Genomic DNA, 22,747 nt, shown 5'->3' on the forward strand with positions numbered 1-22,747 from the left:
CTCACCCAGCCGAGTGATGTTGTACTGGGTGACGTTGCGAGGGAAGGTGATTGGCCCGGTGAACTGGGCGGCGTGCGCTCGCTTATAGAACAGCCTGAAGCCGTGATGCTGGCCCATCTTGAAGGAAGGTTCCCATGTGGCTTGTATGGCGCTGCTGTTCACCGCCTTGGTGCGGAGGGACGGCGGCGCGGGCACTGCAGGGGCACGCAGACCACGCCCATTATTGTTGACATTTATTACGTGAATTAAAATGTAAACATTCAGGACGGATCGGATCCTGGTCAGATTTGAATGTGTGGTCGATCTCATTTCCGTCTCCGTTCTGGCTTGTAACTTAAATCATAACGCCGGTTCTGATCCGCACTCACCCTCCCCCCGAGTGCTCTCGGTGACGCTGCCCGACGGCTCGCTGGCCCCGTGGGACGTGTAAGCCTTGACGTAGAAGGTGTAGCTCGTGGAGGGCTCCAGGTCCCGGATGACCTGCTGCAGCGTCACCTTGCTGACGGTCTCGTGCTCCTTCTCCGCCGGGTCTGTGGACGCCGGGCGCACAAACATTAGGGTGAGGGTGGAAACGAGTGAGAGCAGGAAAGAGGGGAGAAAGAAGAAAAGAAGGATGGCGGGTGGAGGAGAAGACGCCAGAGTGGCAGAAAACGAGATCAAGAAAGCGCCAAATAAATGCAATCTGCTTCCATTTGACGTCGATCGCCCGTTTGGCCGGTCGTATCGAAGCGGCGCCGCTCGTGATGGATAATCGCTTTGGCCCCGGGAGCCTCGCCGACAGTGATTGGACGAATTAGAAGAAGGAGGAGTTAAAAAGGATGCGTGAAAGCATTTTATTGCTCTTCATCCAGAGACAACCAGCCATAACCGCTCTCTACCTCCGGCCCAAAACCCGGCGGCCGCACCGTCTCAGAGCGGTAATTACTGCAGATCCTATCGGTCGGCCCCCCCGAGGCCCTTAATTATCCATCCGATGGAGGAACTGACGAGCTGCAGCTGTGCTGAATGTTTGTCTGCATGATTGCGTATTCGTTCACCTGAGGTCCTGCGGAAGTGGAGGACGTAGCCGATGATGTCCTGGGTGTTCTGATTGGGCTCCCTCCAGGACACCCGGATGGCGGTGGGCGAGAGGGCCTCGGCCTGCACGTGGGCGGGCACGCCGGGGAGTCCGTCGGCCAATAGCACCGTGAGGCGGGCGCTGGCCTGAGTGGAGCCGGCGCTGTTCTCGGCGATGCACTGGTAGATGGCCTCGTCGTCCTGGCTGATGCCATATATGGTCAACGTGCTGAGCAGGAAATAAGACGGGGACGGGTGGGAAAGAAAGAGACAGTTGAACATTTGACATTTGTTTGAATCCAGTCGGTCAACATTCGGGCTTGGTCCAAGGAAAACGTGTAAAAAAAAAAAAGACAAGAAAGAGAGAGACGGCAGAGAGACCATGTGACCCTGCGAAACATACAATGTTAATAATAACCACATTAATATAAATCTGTTCTGACACCCAACGCCTCGTCCTCCTTCATGGACGTTTATATAATGTGCTGTTCTTTAAGTTCTTGCGTCCACCCTTTGGGAATGTTCTCAGGCTCTCCCGGAGGTGAAGTACCGGTACCTGCTCTCCGGTTCAGGCCTCACAAACCTCCCACACGAAGTTTGTCACGCTCCGACCCGGTTCTACACGCTCCTCCAAACATCACCTCGCACCTCCTTCTCCTCCTCCTCTGTGCTCCTATAGCTTCCGTTTAGAATGGAGCATGTTGAGTAGGTGTTATTAAGCAGCGATCCATAATCTGCTCGTCTCTGTGTCCTCAGGCTGAAGGAATAATAAAACATTTAATACACTATGGAAATGAGGCCCTTTTGGCACACAACATGTCTTCATGCCGTCTCTGCTGTATTCCAGGTGATTTATAATAATAAAGCCAGACCGAAATACGGGAAGGCTTGAACAGCGTTTGTCCATTTTCTCTAGGCTTTTTGGTTTTGGCATTTTAAGAGGTCGGACATTTTTTTCCCTTAAATAAATGAGATTAATCCAGAGATAAATGTCATGGTATTCCAAGCGGCGCTCAGCGTGAACCGCTCCATCATCACACGACCCCATCAACATCATATTCCTGACTGTCAAGCCTCACTTTCCAGACGTTCCAGAAGCCCGGCTGCAGACAGCCGACCCGGAATGCTGTACATCCTGGCCAAACGCATCTGATCACCATCTCTCTTTGGCTGACGGATCCGATCCTCGGGGTATTAAATTGAATTTTCTTACGGAATGCCGGGACAATTCCCGCATGGAATAACACGTAGCTTGCTGGCGGAACATAACTGAAAGGTCTGTCACTCGCCGCCGTCGGGGTCAAGAGGAAGGTGTCATTTCAGCTCTCGGTGGACGCCGCTGACTCCAGACCAGCCTCGGCGCGGTTTATAAAATAGATTGGCGTAGGCAGGCGAGCGCCCGTCCGGGTCAGTATCCCGGGTGGAGAAGAGAATTCCTTCCATTTCCCCCTTTCTTAACTGATGGGCTGGGATACGATTACTCTCTGTGTAATCTCGGTCGGCGCAGGCGGCCGGGTGGAACGGTTATTATCCTCTCCCGTCTCAAAAGGATCCAATCTGGATAATTATCAAGTCAGCCAGGCCTCTGTGTTTCTCCATCTCAGAGCCGGTCTGACCTTTGACCCCCGAGGTGACGGCAGTCGCCAGCCCTCGCCTCGTTACTTAACTGCCACGTTTCTGACAGCCTTTCATATCAGCGATGGATGGAGTGTTTGCAGACAGGCACCCTGACCGGATGCAGCCAAAAGCCCCCCTCCCCCCCACCGGGATGAACGACCAAGCACCGGGCGCCCCAAATAATTGTAAGGTGAACAGGGATACATTTCACAAGAGCTCGCCTGTTTCTGGAGGTACAGTAGCGTCGAAGCTCTCATGTGTAACACGCATTCACCGTCGTCCTCGCCAGCATCCGGGATGAACGTAAATCGATGATGTCATAGAAAACAACGTCGGTTTAAAATGCAGATTCCTGCCGGTCCTGAAGATGAATAACGGTCGCGTTAAATAAAAAATGAAGATGGATTTAACATCCTGGGTCTCTCCCAGCTTGCTACGGCCGAGAGGCGGGGTACACCTCGGATGTGTCGCCAGGGGAGTGTTTCTGTGCAGCATCAGCAACAGCCAACGTGGCCATTCTGGATCAAGCATGAGGGAAAAGGGGGGGAGGGGTGGAAGAGGTGTGGAAGGGCCCCGGGATATGACTGATTACAGACCGGGTCAGGGTTCAAGGTCGAGTCCCAGGCCCCAGGTCTCCATAATGGGGCAGGAAGGGGGGATGTGGGGGGCACCAACAGGGGCGATAAACAAGAAAGGCAGGACTTGGTGAAAGAAAGTGGGAAAAAAAGGGGGATGGAGTAAAAAATGTCCTCTGAAAGCATCAAACTGGGGAGATTTGTGTCTTCCTGTTACGTCGCCACAGCGGACGCTCGGCTTTGGGATGAATCCTGTGCACCATCACCAGAAGTGCTGCAGCCATTCAAACCATCTGCAATCATTTTGAATTGTGCTGCAGGTTTATCATCCTTGCATGCTCAAAACAGCATCTTCAATCCTTCCCGTAATGCTGTCGGGTGAATTTTCTGAACGATCCTGTTAACAGATTGTGTTTCGGGCCGTCCTTGGGTCGCCGGGCCACTTGGGAAATGTAAAGCAGATGAGATGACAAGGTGTCAGGATGTTCCGAGCACGCGCAGACACGACGTCCATTACGTTACGGACAGATTCTCCTCGTTATGCCGCTGGATTTCTGCCACGCTATCACTTTCAGAACAACGCGGGTCGACTGCGGTGTCAGACTGTGACCCGGATGCGTTGGACGTTTAACGCTTGGCAGCTTCAGAGACTTCATTTTGAGGCGAGGCTTTATACATAATGAGAAACGGCTTCCACGGATGCCTCGGATATCTCCAGCGGCTCGTTTTACAGGAGCTTGGTCAGCAAAGGATAATAGTGAAAGGGGAAACAAACGAGTGTGTGTGTGTGTGTGTTCGTGCACATGTGTGTGCAAAAATATCCTGTAAGATGTGAAGGAAATAACAAAACGGGCAGCTCCACCTTGAGAGTCAGGCGTCTGACCCACCGTCGAACGCAGCTGCATGTGTGCACGCTCGTCTTGCGCTTTGTGAGCACGTGCACGAGGACTGAAGGCGCTTAGCGAATTATCATGTTTGATTACGCGTGTGCACAAAATGAACGAAGCTCTGTTTGGTCTCACTTTTATTTTTTGGGGGGTTAATGCACATGCGTGTGCGACTGGAACGTAGAATCGATGCCACTTTCCTCCTTTCATGTGATTGGCTTTTGAAGGTCAGCATCATGGGAGAGGGCTGAAGCGGAGAAACCACTGCCTGTGTATATTTTTACACGACCACACACTTTCATTAAAATCTCTCCGCTGGGTACTTCACAATATCCGTGTTCGAGCATAAACATATACGTCTGTAAGAACAGAGTCTTTCTGCAGCTCGGAGCTGACGGATATTGTGATTTACACCAAAAATGATTGTCCTACATTTATTTTAGCTCTATTTTTAGATTCCTTAAATAAGAAAACAAACCTTTAGCAAATTGATTGACGTTGATATCATTATTAGTTTAGAAGTTATTAGTAAATAAACGCAAGTGTACCTCCATTTTAAGAAAAATCTGGATCCGATCCGGATGAAATTCTGTGCTATGATAGAGGACCCCCCCCCCCCCCCCCACTTGACAGTGTCAAAGTTCGTAAACAATCAACTGAGACATTGAAGAAAATATTTTTAAGCTCAATTTACTGCAATGTTAACAAAAATGTCAAAGTGATCCAGAATCCAGGATCTCTTCTGGATCATCACCAAAATATAATCATGTGTTCCCAGAAACATTCCCAACACTTCCTGAAAACCTCAACAAGATCCGTCAGTAACAGACTAGCAAAAACATAAGCTCCTTGGCGGAGGTAACCGAAATATCCAAGGTGAACTAAAGGTCATGTAGGCTCTTGATCCTCACGTTACTCGATTGTGTCCCTCCCCATATTTCCACTCATCGCCCGATGAGAAACGTGTCCGTCGAGGTATCAAACAAGTCTTCCATACAAACGTTTGCACTCAGACGATAACCTGCTGTACACGGAGCGGCTAAACACGTGTTTTGTGGATCCGGAGGACACCATGACCATACACCCCCCCCCCCTTCTGGGGACTCCTGTGGTTGGTGCTGCGGCAGTACGGAATACCATGGCTGTTGCTAAGAGCCATCCAGCCTCTATACGACCAAAATGGGAGTCGTGTCTGGGCTCTCGCTCGAAGGTCTGACAGGTTCTCAGTGGGAGTCGGGATCTGTCGAGGCTGCTGGATGTTCATGGACCGGCTTTCAAGGTGCAGTCCGGGGGGGGGGGGGGGTATTCGGTTTGTTTCGGTATTTTAAAAAATGACCCCTGGGGAAAATGCAGCAGCATAAATCACGGCCTGGTTCCTGAAGATAATCCATGATAATCCTCCTGAAACACTCCAAACGGATGAAAGGGACCACAGATCAGAGGAGGAATCGTTTGTTTGGTTTTATTCCGGGTGAACATTCCCTGTAAGTTGAGTTTGATGTTCACACGAATAAATACCCCACCCCCGACCCCCCGAGCTTTTGGCAGTCGGAACTAAACAAGGAAGGTCGTCGGAAAACAAATCCTAATTGAAAGAAAAAGTTTTCCTTAAATCAATTGTGAATTAGTGGGTCTATAAAGAAACTGAACATTCCAACATGACGCTAGTCCCGCCTTCGTTTGGTTTTAATAAATAGTCCATATTTCACCGCGGGGGAACTGTGGAGGGTGTTGTACTTTACACACAACTGATCTTCCAATAATGAATCAATAATGCAAATAGCCGCCAGCAGGAGCTGCAGATGCACGTGGGTGTAATCCAGGCAGCGGCTGCGTTTACTCCTGATGCATTTTACCTCGACTTTTAACGATGAACTCCTTCAGTGCCGGCCGTCTTTGCTCATTTTGCCCGATATTTTTGTCAGGAGAAACAAAAAGTGCGAATCAGAATTCAATTTCAAACCGAATTGACTTTCAGTGGCATTGAAGGAGTTAATCGGATTTTTTTTTTTTTAAATGGCTTTTCTCCTCACAGTTCAGCGAACGGAAGCGGCTTCGCTCTCTCAACAGCCGACTGCACTTCCTGGTCAAGTAGCAGAGTTTATGAGCTAATTAGCTAATGGCAGCTCTACAGCTAGGACCTGTCCTCTCAGCCAATCACAGAGCGGGCTTTGTGATGCATGAGATCCACACTGAGGATCTTCAGCACACACACACGCACACACACACACACACACAAAGAGAGCAAGTCAATGCTGCGATGCTTTGACGACCCGCCAAACGCTCTCTCCCGCCGACTCGTTTCTATTTTAACCGACCATAAACATGTCTCGCCCATCGGTTATTTCTTCCCTCGTCTTCTTTTCCCGCCGCTTCGTCTCGTTGACTGAGACGGACCGGCGGCGGCATGTGGGAGTGGAGCGGTGCAGGCGGGTGATGGAGGTGTCCGCTCATGTCGCTCACCGCTATCGATCTTTCTGTGTGTATATTTAATGTCTCGCTGAATAACAGCACACACACACACACACACACACACTGACGGTCGGTTGCCGGGGTCAACTGGAAAAACTGAAGTTACTGTGGTGCAGTAATGGAGGTAGGATTTACACAGGATATAATGGTTTGCAGACACGCAGCAGCAGTAACGGAACCAGTTAGGCCTCCGATACGCTGCAGGAGCGGCGACGAATGCAACCTGGTCCCAGATACAGGAAACAAGATGGATGGACGGTCAATGAGTAATCAATCACATCCACCGCAATGCTGAGGATGGCAACAGAGCCAGCTGCAGCGCCTTTGTTCAGAGCCGGCGCCCGGCGCCCTGTCTAGATGCCGCTAACATGCGAACGCTTCTCGTTGGTACCTGTTGTTGTTCCGGAGTTTGACGTGGCCCCCGGGCTCCAGGATTTGCCCGTTCTTCAGCCAGGTGAGCTGAGGCTCAGGCTCGCCCTGCGCCTGGCAGGTGAAGATGGCGGTGGTGCCGACAGGCCGAGCGATGGACTGCGGGGGCTGAACGAACTCCGCCGGCGCTGAAAGACGAGCAAAGAAAAGAAATTAAACAAAGCATTACAGACATGTGAGAATGAGGGAGGGGGGGGGGGGGCAGGCACTGCTTGAGATTAATGTGCTTTAAAGGAGCAGTAAATGAAAATAAAGCGATGCGGGTTACGGCTTCATCGTGACCCGTCTCTTGTCGTTCTGCAGGCCTGCTGCAGTTCTTCATTAGTGGTAATAAGTTATTCATAGGAGACGGCGAGCGTAGCGGAGCACGCTTTGCCTTGATTACAGTGTAATTACAGCTAAATCCGCTGGAGTTCCAATTCCTCGGTCGGCGTTTTCATCGGCGCCGACACACAGAGGGGGATTCATGTCATCGCCGCTGCACGCCGTCCTTGTCCCGCCGGTTCGCACTGATTTAATAACCTGAATTATTTATAGACGTATTAACTCTGTAAAAATGTTATGGTAATTAAAACACCTCAGAGTCATCACGAGAGGGTGAAAACCTGATACGCTGGGTAGATCATGTGACCTGCTGCCTTTAGGGGTTTAAACCGAGGGAAACCTTTATCAGCGCGGCGGTCCTTGAACGCTCCGTGAAGTCCCTGAAGCAGTCTGAGGGTGCTTCTCGTTTAGTCGTCTCTCTTTCCGCCTCTTGTTGTGCATCCGTCCAGACTTTGTGTGAATTCTGAAGCGACACCCCCGCGGCTTTATACACATCCATGATGCAGGAGAGAAAAGCAGCAATGCCACCGGGTCGCCTATATAAATACAAATATCCCAACCTCACGAGATGCATGTGCTGCTGCTCGCCGACCAAAGGCTAATTCTGGGATTCTGACGCCCAGGATTGCTTGCTCATTGGTCCTAATTTTTTTGTTTTTGCCTTCCTCTTCTTCCGATCCGTTGCAGAGCAAGAATTTAATTCTCCTATAGAACATCTAAGGGAATCGAATGGAGGCTGTTGGGAGCGTGTGAGGCTTCCGTCCTTCATTTTCTTCATCTTGGCTGTCTCAAAGGTCAAGGTCGGCTGGAGGAGATATTGATTTGTACCTGTACTGGTACTAATTTTAATTTACTGTTACATTTTAATTTTTTTAAAACTGAAAACCTTTTAACCTGGCATCTTATTTACATCACAGTATACAGTATAGTAACACTATATAGTAGAACTTTATAATCAACATTAAATAAGACGTTAATATGGAATTAACATCCACGGCTTTTCTATTTGTTCCTGTCAGAGAAAACGCTCGTCTCACACTTGACAGGCAGATAAAATAAAACGTCGATCCGGATCGATATCGCCTTAGGCTGAAGCAAAATGTGGTCCATTTGATCAATATGTGAGTGAATCTGTCCGATTGGTTCTCAATTGTGTATTTTGCTGTATTTTCAGCAGTAAGTGATGTCATAGCTACAATCTACTGTAATAATAAGATAAGGTGTGACAGAGACGAAACAAAGATCTCGCCAGACAAATGAATTTGAATAAGAATGGTCACATTTACATGGATTAAATTGCTTGCGTGTTCTTGCCTTGTTTTCCTTCTGCTCCATCTCTGGGAAGCAATTTGCATTAAACGGAATCACATCTATAAATGTGCGATTTCTCTTCCGTGCAGAATCCCGAAACTGAATTTTGGCGATTTGATGTCAGACAAAAGGGATTAAGCTAATAATTAGACGTCTTGTATTTGCATTGTGACGCTTGACAGACTAATAAGATGGTTCCTTCACGCCTGCGTCATTGATTGTTCTGCTGTTTTCCATGCTCCAGATCAGCTTCCTGTAGTTACTCGCCAAGAACAAGGAAACCTCAAACCAAATTGGTGCAACAGAAACAAACGCTGATGATTGGCTGGGAGGGCAGATTAAAGATGACAAAGCGTGAACATTGCAGCTCTCCATCGCCCGCCCGGCTGCGGCTCCCCTATCGCTCGACCACCTGGCTGGACGTTTGATGTTCGCCTCTGCTTCAAAACGACAGATTCCTTTCAAGCAGAACTCACCTTGGACCACGAGGCGCCCCTGAGCGGTCCGACGCACACGGGTTCCTGGTTTGTTGGCGGCGCACACGTAAACGCCCGAGTGCTGCACACCGACGTCCGAAATCATCAGATTCCCGGTCCCGAGCACCTGGATTCCTTCCACGCCGATGGGGCGGCCGTCTGATCGGAGAGAAGAGGGGGAGATGGGCGTTCACTGACCAGGTGTGCTGACTGGACACACCTGTGTTCATGAATGGATGAATGGGGGGGGGGGGGTGTTTTTCCGCTGGTCAAGGAGCCGGGAACTTATAATGTTCTATCTCCTTACACAATTCATGACTGCCTCTGTACTTACACGATAAGCGAGTACTTTCCTGCGAGCCTTATCTGCAGCCTCTTCCCCAGAGATATTAGCTATGTGGGGAGGGGGGGGGGGGCAAGGGGGCATTTTAATCCCATCTTTGACTTCTAACTGCAGCCTGCAAGCCTGCATGGTCAGGATTTTGCTGTGTGGAAAGGTCAAGCATGGAGGCAGCGGGATGGAGACGGAGGCTCCAGGACCGTCGCCAAACAAAGTGCTTGCTCTCGTGGGTCAAAGTTGGGTTCCGTCTTTCCCTGCAGGTCTTTCCCTGCTACTCGTGTAAAGTGTCTTGAGATGACTTTCTGTTGTGATGCGATCGAGAGATAACGGAATACGAAGAGGAAAATAATTAATAATTGTGTTCATTTATCACGACAAATTATTGAAACTGAATCGCCCTTAGCTATCCTCCGAGCGGTCTGAAGTGTTTTCTCACCACTTTCCTTTCTCGATGATTTCTTTGTAACTCCCTGCCACAGCCCAGTGAACCCAACAACCACAGAAGAAAAGACGCCTGGTTCTCGCCCTTTTCTACCCTCTTCCTCTCCCTCGCTCCCCCCCCCCTCCTCCCGTCTCTCTCCGTCAGGCACTAATTAACTTAGTGTCAGAGAAGAAAAGAGCACAAGCCAGCAGGCTGCGGCGCCATTCAACGACGAGCATAGAAACACACTCCGGCATTAAGGAGTGACTGATGTGAAACTATCAGATTCATTATGCAGCTTATCCCGGCCTCCCCGCCGTAATCGAATACACACATACCCCATCATGTTAGCATTTCATTCCGCTCTTGTGTGAGGAAATACCCTCGATTTGATTAGCCCAAAATGGCTTCATAGGGGGGGGGGCAATTCTGAACAGAAAATCAGATTGTATAATAAGTAAAGAAAACAGATCGCAGATTGAGGAATTGGTCGCGACAGACTTTGAGTGATAGTCAAGGAAACAAATGCACATTGAGGGAGGTGCAGACTAATCGCGTCTGTCTCAGCGCCTCGCGGCGATTACTCAGAGGCTCTCTGGTGGTTTGGAAGGAGGCTCGACTTCACGAGGAGACGAAACCTCCATTTATCGACACATAGTCAAACTAAATGTTCAGCCCGCAGGCCGAATGGGCTGAATCCCATCGCCTCCTCTGCACACGGTGCAGGAAGGGTGTAAGGAGGCTATTAAATGCCTCATTTATAGACGTGATTGCGCAATCCCGGTTTGGAGGACCAGTTATTGGGATGAAGAATAATTATTTTCCCATCTTTTCTTCAGTTTGTTTGTTTTTTCAACAGAAAGTTGCTTTGTGATGTCATCCAACAGAATTGACCATATGTCCCCGAGTTATAAATAACGCTGTTACATAAAGTTAGCTTTTATTTAAGTATTAAATCTCTAAAGCAGATCTGGGCATCGTAAGGCCCCCCCCTGGTTGACTTTGACCGGCCACTTTAAAGCTGAATTACTTTTATTCTGAAGTTGCTTTTTTCACGTACGTAGCTCACTTTTTCGTTTCTTAATTATATCCTAAACTTGAATTCAGCTTCTGGGGCCGGCCCTCTACTATGTCTTCTGTTATGGATGTGGCCCCATGGAATAAACAATTGCCCACCCGTGCTCTAAAGTATACTGTTAGCTGAGCCTGACCTCACGTATGCCTCCGTGTAAAGCAGGGATGTAAGTCGCCACGCGATTGGTCGAGGCTGCGCAGCCATTGGTCACGGTCTGAGCCAATCTCTGAAATAATCCAGTTTGCAAACATTTTATCTGTGCAGATTAAAATGCCATATTCGCACCTTCCAGGATCTTTATTCTTTTAATCTGATCGCGCTTGTCTCACCTAGTCTGCTCCAAGACACGATCGGCCGAGGGTATCCGGTGGCAACGCACTCCAAGATGGCGGTCTGGTGAACAGTGAGGGTGAGGTTTTCTGGACCAACCAGGATCATGGGCTCTTTGTAAACAGATGACTGGGAGCCTTAAAAAAAAAGAGGGGGGGGGGGCATGATGGATGGCATCCCTTAATTGGATTTCTCTAGAGTGCATTAGCTCGATATGCTATATCTCCTAGATCAGACAGCGGGACAATAGGTACGGAAAATCTTGGGAATATGCTCGGTAGATGAAAAGACGAAGCGATGGCTGCATCAGAGCGGCGGCGGGGAAAACAAGAGACGAGCGGCATGGGTTCAGAGATGACTTAATCTAGAGTGTGAGAATGCATCTGTGCCCCCCCCCACAGGACCTGCTCGTCATGAAATCTGACCTGAAACAGAAAGCAGGGCCTCGGCGCTGTGTTTGACTCCTGCACTGTTATGGGCCACGCAGCAGAACTGTCCGCTGTCCTCGTCCCGCACGCCGGTGATCTGGAGAACACCTGTAGGCAGGAGGGTGAACCTACGACAGAAAGGAAATAGGGCCAGATCAAAACAGAACGTTGCCTCAAGGCACTCGACAGGTGTAGCAGGGAAAGGCAGAACCCAACAGCAAGCTCTTTGACGACGGAGGCACGGAAAAAACCTCCCTTTAACAGGCAGAAACCTTGAACAGAACCTAAGACTCATAGTGAGGAGCCATCTGTCCTGACCGGTTGGGTTGAGAACGTGAGAGACAGAGAGAGAGAGAGAGAGAGAGAGAGACAAGGACAGGTAGGAGGAGAGTCAAAAACAAACATGGAATCAGACCGAAGGAAACAAACCGGCCCTGAGAAAGGCGGCCATGTCTAATAACTGTCTCAGTCCAACCTCTCGTTCTTGGTGTCCACCGGCCGGCTGTCTTTTTCCCAGCTGATGACCGGCTCCGGCAGGCCGTGGATCTGGCACTGGAACCGAGCGACGCCGGATTCCTCAACATGCACCGACTCTGGCTGGACATGGAAGTCGGCCATGGCTGTCGAGGGAGAAAGGAGACGCACATTTGGATGACCGGTAAAGAGATGTAGAGTCGATGTATCTCTAGCTTCATGAACCCATGCAGATAAAAGCGCGTCTGCCTGTCCACGCGAGACGTCGGTGGGTTTCCTGCCGCGTCTACATCGTGGGTCGGGCACGTCACCGATGTGGACACATCACAAACACACAACACCGTACAGCAAACTTGGTATCAATATCCTGGGGGGGGGGGGGGCACTCAGCTGCGTTTCACACATCTATCCCCAGAAGAACAAAAGCAGCACCGGGGGGGGGACAAACCCGATTAGCGACGCCCTCTTCTCCCACGGCTCGCCCGCCTTCTCCCACGCGAGGGTGCTCATTTAAATGTCAGCCATAATTAACTCGGACGAACAAGGGCTCGTCTGACGGCTGTTAGCATAACAAGAGGGACGGAACCCTTATTATTTCATAACCTCCTGCTCCTCCCAACCCGGAGCTGCTTTAACCCTTTGCTTACTGGACTCAGAGGGCTTTCTGCTCACTTCTTTTGTGTCCGCTTGTCTTTGTCGTAATTTGGCGTCTTTCTATTAAAGAAACGGTTTTAAAATCTGTCCTTGTTGCTTTGCTTTTAGACCAATGTGATCGTTCCGTTTCAGATCTTACTGATCGGCGTGGTAGTCTCTAAAACGACTTGACCTCAGAGCCCTCAATGGATGCCGGGAGTTTTAATGAGCATTTAAATATTCTAATTGATTATTCTTTCAACAGTGATGGTTCGCTCACCGTGAGAATTATATTGATTCACATTTCTCTGGGTCATACTTTTATTTTTACCTCTTTAGTCTCTGCTTGAACAGCTGCACCTCCTGCTGGGGTAATTCAGCTTTAGTGCCTGCTTCAGGGCCCCCGATTACAATCTTCTGGTGGTAAAATGTCTTAAGCGAACCTCATTGTGAGGAATAGATGACTCAGAACTCACTGGATGCAACCGTTGTAAGACACGCAGAGCTATTTAAGCTGGAAAATTGTTCTCTTTCGTTGTACCTCTAGTAAATCCACGTTACTATCAAGTACACAAGAACTTTGCTGAGCGTTGACGGATGGCGTCGGCAGCCGGCAGCAATATGAAGCCCAGGGCGAAGAACATCCGACCGGAAGACTGAAGATGATGACTCTATGTACTAGTACTGCACCGGTACTGTATTCTATATGCTGCAATACTGTGCATGTGTTGTAATAATGTGTTTTTATTTAGTTTTATCTTTTTACGGGTTAGAAAATGTTTATTTTATCAATAAAATAATGACAATAACAGAAACGTAAACATGTATAAAAACTGCAGAATCACGCGATACAGCCGAAAATCCGGAGACATAGAAATACACATGCTCGGCAAGAAAATCCACGATACAGTGTATCCGCGGAACGTGAACCACGATTTGCGTCGTAACTCCGAGTCGAGTATCAGGATAAATGCAAATTAGATTCTGGATTATGTATCAGGAATGAACATCTAGAAAGGTTCCAAAGGCATTGGACATTGTTTGAGGAGAAGTGTTGGGAGTTTATAAGTTATACTTCTTCTTGCTGTCTATGTTTATCTTGCCTGCTTTTGTCAATCAATCAATCAACACCCCCCCAATGCAAAAAGCTCAGGGTGAACCGGGCGATCAAAGAAGCTGCCAATCTTGGAAAACGGTCACAAATTGTACTGTTTGTACTGTCGTTGAACACTGGGAACAGTGGGAACAGTGGGAACACGGAGAAAGAAACAAAATTACACTTGAACGCTTAAGAACAAAGGCGTGGCAGCGCCTGTAGGAGCTTTCTTGTGCATCTCTGCCAAGTCGTCATGGTGTCCGCCGATCCGGCCTGCATGTGTGTTCGTGGACATTAACCCCCCCCCTACCCGGCCAGGCATGAATAAAACATGCCTTGTCCAAGAGGCCCACACCCAGGACTATAAACACACACACACACACACACAGAACGAGACACAATCTGGAGAAGAAGAAGAAGAAAAAAATCACAATGAGGTCAAACATGCAGATAAATGCACAGAGAAGAAGAGAACGCCGTCGGTGACGACCAGCAGCTGAGAGCGAGCTGCATTGTGCGTTCGCCCTTTGTCGAGACGCTGCAGTCACTCTGAAGTGCTTTGACTCACACACATAGCAGTAAAGGTAAAGAGCAGCTTCAACAGAAGCCCACGCCATTATTGATCCCTCCGCCGAAGGGAAAGAGGCGCTCTCACTCATCCCAGCGCCTGCCCCCCCCCCCCACCCCCCAACAGACGCGCCCCTCCATTGTTTTCCTCACCCCTCTGCTAAGTGTTGACAGACACGCACAAGATTAAAGACTGTCCACTACCAGCGTGACGCTGCCGGCTTAAACGGGGCCGGTCTAATTGCAGCAATAACGGGCCCAATAGTTGGGGCGCATACTAAACAGGAAGCCGTGCGCCAGAGCGCAGGAAGAGGATCGCTCCTTGAATATTTGATGGCTCCACTGTGACAAGCACAAAGGAAAAATGAGTGAGCGGCTGCTATGAGGGACAACCACCGGAGTCTATGAGAACATTTTCACGGGTGAGGGAAGGTCACAGACAGGAAATGGGGAGCGTTTTTCTTCAGACGGGACCTCGTCAGAACTCTGCTTCAGAAACTGGATGGTATGAAACGTCAACCCAAGCTCAGACGTGTGACACGTTGGAAGGGTCGTCAATATTGATGAATTCTCCACGTTCAGTGCAGCGGAAATTTAAAGTCGCAGCTCCGATTTAATTCAGGAGGAAATGTGGATTAAATGGTGATTATAATATGAACGATCCCTTTTGGATTTTTCTTTTTTTTTTTTTGCCTAATGGCTCTAAAGTAATGATCCATTTCTTTAGTGCTCGGTTAAACACACACACACACACACACACACACACACACACACACACACACACACACCAGGGAATAATTAGCAGAGTCAAACTGTGCTGTTTCCTGTGATGCTGCTGCTGCTGTGGACAAATCGTCCCATCAGGCCGTGCTTCTCGCCGGCCCGTGGTCACATGGGCGGATTTTTCTTTCACGTGCTGAGAGTGATTAATCGATACGACAGCAGAGGGGCAGAAACAGGGCAACATTCCGACCAGCATCCATGGTGTAAAGCTTCATTGAACCCCCTCCATGTTATAATATCACCCCCCCCCCTCGCCTCCATCCACAGCACGATTCCACCATTTTCTCAGCTTTTCATCGCGTCCATCGCCCCACCCGCGAGCCCTCTCAACCCCGTGACATCATTAAGCACATGTTGTTGGGGCAGCGGCGGTGCCCCCCCCCCCGGGAAACCAGTAAAATAGAGATGAGGCGCATAAATAATGGAGATGGTGCACATTGCTGTTCCAGCGAAGAGAGCCTTTAAATGGGCACCCCTGAAATAGCACGCCCTGCGCCGGGACCCCCCGAGATGGCCGGTGATGCATGATGCTTATTAGCCACAGCAGAAACGGTAGCACGTGCGTAGGCCGCTAACCGCACCACGCTCGTCCCCTTAACGCTTCAGCACACCAACGCCTTCCTGCGCCGGCGCCGGCGCCTGCACGTGCAGCAGAAGCATCGGGTTTATCGCCCAGCTGCCGAAAACCGGCTCAGCTGGCAGATCGACAGATGCGTGAGTCGGGTGAAGCTCGGGAATCAGGCCTGTTGATCGGTGTCCTGAAAGCTCCTCAGCGACCGCGGCGGTAATACGTTTATATCGCAGAACATAAAAAGCCTGTTCTCCGTGCTTCCATTTTACTGCTTGTTTTACTTTACAGTTGTAATTTTACTGCATTGGCCGCCGTCGGTTCTTTACGATCAGACAAACGTTGCTGCGGCCAATCCGAGTTACAATCCAAACAGGAAGTCGTTTTTTTTTTTTAGCCTCCAGGTTTTAGCTTTGCTGTTTTGACGATGCATAAAAACATTTAAAACATTAACATGACATTTATCTTCTCTTATAACAGCATTTTTAAAGAGACTGACTGCTCTGTCCCGTTTGTTGAACTCCCCCCCCCTCCCTCTATTTATCCCAGAGGAGCCGACGCCCACTTCCATGGACCGGAAGAAGCTTTTTCCATTTCGCCAATTAAAGCCACTGTGAAACGATCCACAGTAAATAATTAGCTCGGCTTTTGAATACATTTCAAAGTGTTCTGGATGCTGCTGAAAGCCGCTTTGAAAGTATAAATACACAAACAAGTACAACAATAATGGCACCTGTATCCGAGGGCTCTGCGAGACAAAAAGCGGTTACATTCAATAGGAAGGTCATTAATCTCAAAGGTATTTAATCAAAAGCCAACATGTTTTATTAATTAAAACGAATGACAGAATTAGATCAAATGTTGGGCGATCAATACATCATCAGTGGCATTAAGGTGTGTGCCAAACAATGGGAAAGCCTCCAATAGTTGATGAGGTATTTCATTAAAAAATTAAAAGTCAATGCGAGACGGAACATCAGCCCGTCATAAACGTCCGCACCTGTTGGTGAATCAATCTGGAACAAAATGGTATGTGACCAATATAGACCAGTTATCAATAATGCTTTGAAAAATGTGAGTGCATGTGACAACGCTCAAAATGCAAGATGGATGGGGGCGTGGAGAAGAGCGCGGCGGCTGTCGAGCGACGCCATCACGCGAAAGGCTACGAGCGTCTCGTGCTTTTAACAAATGGCGCCAGAAGATCAGCGAAATGTCAAATAAAGAAATATTTCTTCAACCAAAGACGTCGCTTTCCCTCCCTTGATTTCTCTCCGTCTGACCCTTCTTGATCGCCTGCGATACAGAGTTCGCTCTCGCAGCTCGGTCTTAATCAACTGATTTCCTGCGTCGTGTTAAATAGCCCCCACCCCCGTTTGAAATTAATCTGATTGCATTTCTCGCTCGTTTGCATTCACATTTCCAGAGGCGCGATTGGCCTTAAGTCCGTATTGATCAGTGCCGTGGACGCTGGCGTGCACTAAGCTAAACATAAGGAGATTGATGGCTGCTATTAACCCTCCTGGTCGCAGACGGAGGAAGCAGCGAGGCTTCAGTAGGAAGACAGACGAGAAAAGAGGCCCAGAATCTACGGAGCGTTACCAGCAATAAACGACTGCTTGGTCAGCGTCAGCTAATAAGCTAAAGCGTTTATGCTGCACAAAGCGAGGACAACGGGAAATCCACATTGCTCCAATCGAACTTCTACCCCCGTGGAGGACAAAGCCTGCGCCTCCTCACAGCCCCTTCACCTCGCCCCATCGTTCCCGAAGCCTCCTAAACTCACTTCAGCACGCGGACCCTAATTAAAGAGAAACCCATTAGCGCACAGCAGACGCTGGAAATTAAGGGATTATGGGCCAAAATTAAAGATGAGCGAGGGAGGAGAGCGAAAGAGAGGGAGGACGGTTTAATAAGGTGATAAATAATCCCATGCAATGACTCTCAATGAACTGCGGAAGTGTTCCTCCTGCTTCACGTCGACCTTGTCGAGAGTGTTTGATTTGTTTAAACAAAGAGAAAGTTTGACCAGGTGCTGTAAGAAAGAAAGGCTGGAGGGGCGGGAACCAAAACGGGCAGCGTTCCGAATCATTCCAGGGGTAACTGGGCGTAAAAAAGTACAAACTCATCCATCCATTCGTTGTCTGAACCGCTTAGTCCGGGTCGCGGTTCGTGCTGGAGCCTATCCCAACTGTTTACGGGCGAGGGGCAGGGGGGGTGGGGGGTACACCCCGGACAAGCCGCCAGTTCACCGCAGGTAGATAGATAGATCTATCTGAGATCGATAGATAGATCTATCTGAGGACACTGGAGTCCTGCACACGGACCCCGTTAAAGATGCACCGCTACTTTTATTGTCGTAAGACAGACGGATTTCTGCCTCATGGAGTTCTTTTCTCCGGAGCATTTCAGGGTAGCAATAATCTTCCCACGAGGGCCTGTCCTCTTGCAAAGGGAAGACAAGATGAGCGGCACCCCTCGCCCCTTTGCCTTGCTTTCATTAAAAAACGTAAATAAATCCTGCCGCCAGAAACGCACCTTAAAGAGAATCCCGCTCCTTTTGTACGCCGTTCTCTGCCTCGCCCAGAGGCCACATATCTAATTAACATCATCAGTCGTTCAGCTTGAAACCGCCTGCTTTAGAATTCAAATGAGATGCCCGTCCAATCACCCTGCGAGTGCACATGCGAGCTGATACTCCAATCATGTGCCGTCTTTTCTTCAGCTCCTTCACTGCCACTAAATCAAAAACCCCGCAGCTGCTCCTTCCCCCCAGCGAGCTCCGGTCTTTCTTCAGATCCGGAGGGTTTGAATTATTTTAAACGTTTAAGAGACATCTGGGCTAAAATAGCATTTATATTCAAATGGAAATTTCATCAAATGCTTCTCTGGCTCGTCTCCGCCTCTTGTTTTGTAAGCGAGGCCTCGCCGTCAGCAGCGGCTGTGAATAACAACCGGGATGGACATTTGGCATGGGCATTCTCCACAGTTCGACACTCATTACTTCCCCCTCATTAGAGCACAACTGTTGGGCAGGGAGGACACGCCGAGGAGGCCCGGGATGAATATCTTCCTTTGTGCCGCCGTTTCTCCGTCGCATATCGGCGGTGGGAAGAATCCACGTCGACAGAGATCTCTGAGGGGAGCCGACCTCCATGTGGATGCATCCGACAGTGATTTTGGGGGTGGGTGGGTGGGGGTCTAAACTTGGGGTGGATGGATGACCCCACATCTGGCACTCCCACGGGACGTCTGAAAGGCTAGGGGGGGGGGGGGGCGGGACCGGCCCATGCGCTCCACTGCATCGCAGAAAACCGGGCTCCCCAACCGGCTGAAATGGATTTATAAATCTCGCCCCTTCTCCTCTCACTCACCACTGACCCCACCCCCACCCCCCATCACACGTTTACAAAACGGAGGTCCACCGCGTCTCAGCCGCGAGCTTCCCATTAGACATTGAATGGTCCTTTTTGGGTTCGCAAGCCCCCACATTACAGTTTCTGGCGGGGAAAATGTCCAAAGATTAGCCTGACCTCAAATAGTGTTCAATAAAATGTAGTGAACCCAAATAATAACGCTTTTCCTTGCAGCCATGATCCAGTCTCTCCGCATGCATGTCCTCAAATCTTCATTCATTCATCCGGTCATCCATTAAATGTTGGTGTTAGCTGCTCAGTGGATCGGCTGGTCACTGCTGAGAAATGATCCGTGCTACTTAGATAACAACCCGGGACATGCGGTCACTCTTACACCTGGCTTAAAACACGTGTACGCACTTACACACACACACACACACACACACACACACACACACACACGCGCGGCTCAACTGACAGCAGTAATGAGTTTCTTCTCTGCCTCAGCCAACTGGCAGCCACTCAAGGGAAATTTCTCCGGCTGAATTGTGATCATTAATCACAAAGCTTGGGCAGCACGGTGCCATCATGTGTTCCTGGCGGTCAGCGGGGCAAGTGTGGGAAAGACAGAGGGAGTGGACCGATGATGAAGACAGAAAGAATATGACAGAAAATGCTCGGCTTGTAAAGCCGTGCCTTCCTGCTGCACGGGGAAGTCTGCCCCCCCTCCCCCTCCCCGGCTCCCACTGGGATCAATGGAGGATAAAGATATGAGGCATCAAAAGCCCAGATGCTCTATTCTGTAAATACGAATTTAATTAGTGGGAGGAGCGGCGCTCCGGCATCAATCGGGAGCAACAAGTTAGATGGCGAATGCTTCTCCCAGTCACTGTGAGCGCCTTTGGGAACCCGAGGGGAACGGAGAACGGAGAAAGACGTGCATGCAAACGGAGAAAGACTTCTCTACTGCGCATTCAAAGAGGGATGCGGCACAGTAAATATTATTCAGCTATGGTGAGAGCATGAATCACTGAGATAAAACTGGGCCTGAGGATGGAGTACCGGCGCCGCCTCGGTTCGGAACGCCGAGTCATTTTCACCAAGGCCTTCTCTCGTAGACACAACTGAAAACTTTGGTCTTTATCTTTTCTTTCTGTCCCTTCAGAAAATGCCAGCTGACTGCGATGGCAGGGATGTCACAGCTGATCCGGGAGGGGGGGGGATCCCAGGCCCCACCACATTTGCCTCCAAAATGGCTAATCCTGATGAATTTATGCTAATACGCAGCTATGCAAACCGCACACGCACGGCCAGCCCCTTCATCGAGTGGCTGGTTCACACCGATTCACCAGGAAAAATAACCACGGAGGAGGGCGAGGGCAAGACAAAGAGGAAAGGCAAGTGCAGACCCCTGTCAGGACCACTTAGCGTTACCAGACCGGGTGAAAAATGAAAGCCCTTTGTCTCCGCTTTTACAAAAAGTGTGCAAAGAAAGAGCGTGCAGATAGAGCGTGCGTTAAGATGGTGCATCCAACCTACCAGATAACAAAACACCGTTTTCAGGGCTTCGGTAAACAAACAGCTGCTCTGGATTTACATAAATTATCAGAAAGCGTTTTCTTTTCTATGGAGAAGCCGTCCCAAGGCCGCAGCTTCCGAACAATGGGATAGAACGCCGGCGATTCCTTACCGTAAATCTGATTCCTGCTGATTAATGGGCTCTACGGGTCCCAAACAACTCAACGCATCGATTTACGGTTACTAAAGTTCGACCTTTGTGCTGCAACTACAATCGAGTAGATCAGCCCTTTGATTTACGTTAAATATTTTAGTCACTGTTTTCCTTTGAAGAAAGAGATTCGGCGGCAAATCCTCCTTTGAAATGACCCCGGTGTGTAATCGACATTTCACACGCGCCGACCGTCTGATCAATTGCTTAATATTATCGGCGAGTCCGAGTCTTCTCATGTCAAATATTTGATGCACGCGTTTCCTCAACTGAAAGTTTAAATGGCCGCGGCGTTTCCGAGAAGTGGCTCGCTCGCCGATCAGCGCTTCTGTGCTCGGCCAATAGATGGCAAAGTACAAAAATCTGCCTGTAGTGGGGGGGGGTGTCTGACTGTCATGCCCTCGACTCATCTCTTCCCTGCCGGGAGTGCGAGGACGGGCGCCATCGTCAGCTGCCAGACCTGAGCACAAATCACCGCCTCCTCCAAACGGCCCGTTAGCGAGCAGCTAGCCCTCTAAAGCTGTCTCCCTCGCTAACAAATAACGCCGACGCTGCCAAACGGAGGGCGCCGTTACGCCGCTGGCGTCAAGTGCGAATGAAAACCGCACGGGATCACTTCGCTAAGGAAAACAAACGATGCATTCATAAATAGCATGGAAGCCTGACACAGTAACAAGCAGAGGGAATTGGCGTTGCGTATGTAGAGTCGCTGACCACGAGCCCGCGTTGCACATGTCGGCGCGGTTATTTGATGTTAACTGTAGGTGATGTGGGTCGCAGGGAGGAATTATGAGCGGGGGGGGGGGGGGGGGGGGGGGTCAAGGGAGCGGGTTTCCAGCTCGGTGGAACGGAGAGGCGTGCTTCTCCAAGCTAAGCTAAAGGCTTTGCATCCTTGATGTCAGTCGCAAGCCGCTGGGGTCAGCAGGTCACGGCACGGCATCGGAATGGAATGTTCCTCCCAGGTTCAGGGTTCAGTCTCCAGAGAGGCCCCAAAGAGCCTCGGAGACCACCAACACATGTTTCACCCGTTTCACTCTCCACCTCTCCCTCCTTTCATCTGCCGCTGCTTATCTTCTCAGCGGCCTGCACGTCAAAGTCACGATGAAAAGAGCTCTGTTCCCAAATAAGAGGAATCTTTTCTTGATTTACGTCGCATCTCCTCGCCTCATAAATCGAACATTTGATGTCTTTAAAATGTCTCCTTTTGTTTATGGGCACGGATAATCAGATTAGCAGGAGACAGAAGCAGAACTTCCAGCGGAGACGCTTAATGACTGTCGTCTCTTTCATGCTGTCGAGGCCTTTGCGCTAAAAGCTTCTTTATTGAGTCTCCGGTAGAATAAATGCTGGTGGGAAATGGAAACGCGCGTCTCTTGGATTGCAAATGAATGGAAGCAGCGATTAATTAATTAAAAGCAACGTATGCTCACAAAACTATAGAAGCAAAATGACTTCATCTTCACCCAGTGGCAGCAGGAACGACTTCTAATTAATTCCAGTGGAAACGTATGGAGAATGTTTTTTCCATTTCAGCGTTGATCCCAACAGGAGCCATTCCAGAGGCAATTAAATGTCCTTTTTTTGTGGGGGGGGGGGTTGAAATGTGGTTATTTTGCTCTTGTTGTTCCGGACTGCTGCGCCGCTTATTAAGCGCCGCTGCTGCATGTTTGGGCCGCCTAATATCACTGCCAAATCCAAGGTCACTGCCGCCGCCTGGGGGCCACCACACTGGGGGGATGGGTCACCAGAGGGGAATGAGAAGGAGGAGGTGGGGGGGGCATCTTGGGAGGAGAATTAAAA

General features: G+C 49.6%; 1 protein-coding gene across 1 annotated transcript in view; it reads right to left on the minus strand.

Annotated features, from left to right (window-relative positions):
• The window catches only part of igdcc3 (immunoglobulin superfamily, DCC subclass, member 3), a 28,894-nt gene that overhangs the window by 1,270 nt on the left and 4,877 nt on the right, over positions 1–22,747 (minus strand). Inside the window, exons 3-10 of the mRNA XM_068739998.1 lie at positions 12,217–12,361; positions 11,739–11,869; positions 11,313–11,450; positions 9,148–9,306; positions 6,999–7,164; positions 1,038–1,285; positions 369–530; positions 6–194 (exon numbers count right to left, since the gene is read on the minus strand). Of these exons, the coding sequence (XP_068596099.1) occupies positions 6–194; positions 369–530; positions 1,038–1,285; positions 6,999–7,164; positions 9,148–9,306; positions 11,313–11,450; positions 11,739–11,869; positions 12,217–12,361 (1,338 nt within the window). The remainder of the gene's footprint in view (positions 1–5; positions 195–368; positions 531–1,037; positions 1,286–6,998; positions 7,165–9,147; positions 9,307–11,312; positions 11,451–11,738; positions 11,870–12,216; positions 12,362–22,747) is intronic.

Source organism: Brachionichthys hirsutus, chromosome 1 (genome assembly GCF_040956055.1).
Source record: "Brachionichthys hirsutus isolate HB-005 chromosome 1, CSIRO-AGI_Bhir_v1, whole genome shotgun sequence".
Lineage (NCBI taxonomy): Eukaryota > Metazoa > Chordata > Actinopteri > Lophiiformes > Brachionichthyidae > Brachionichthys > Brachionichthys hirsutus.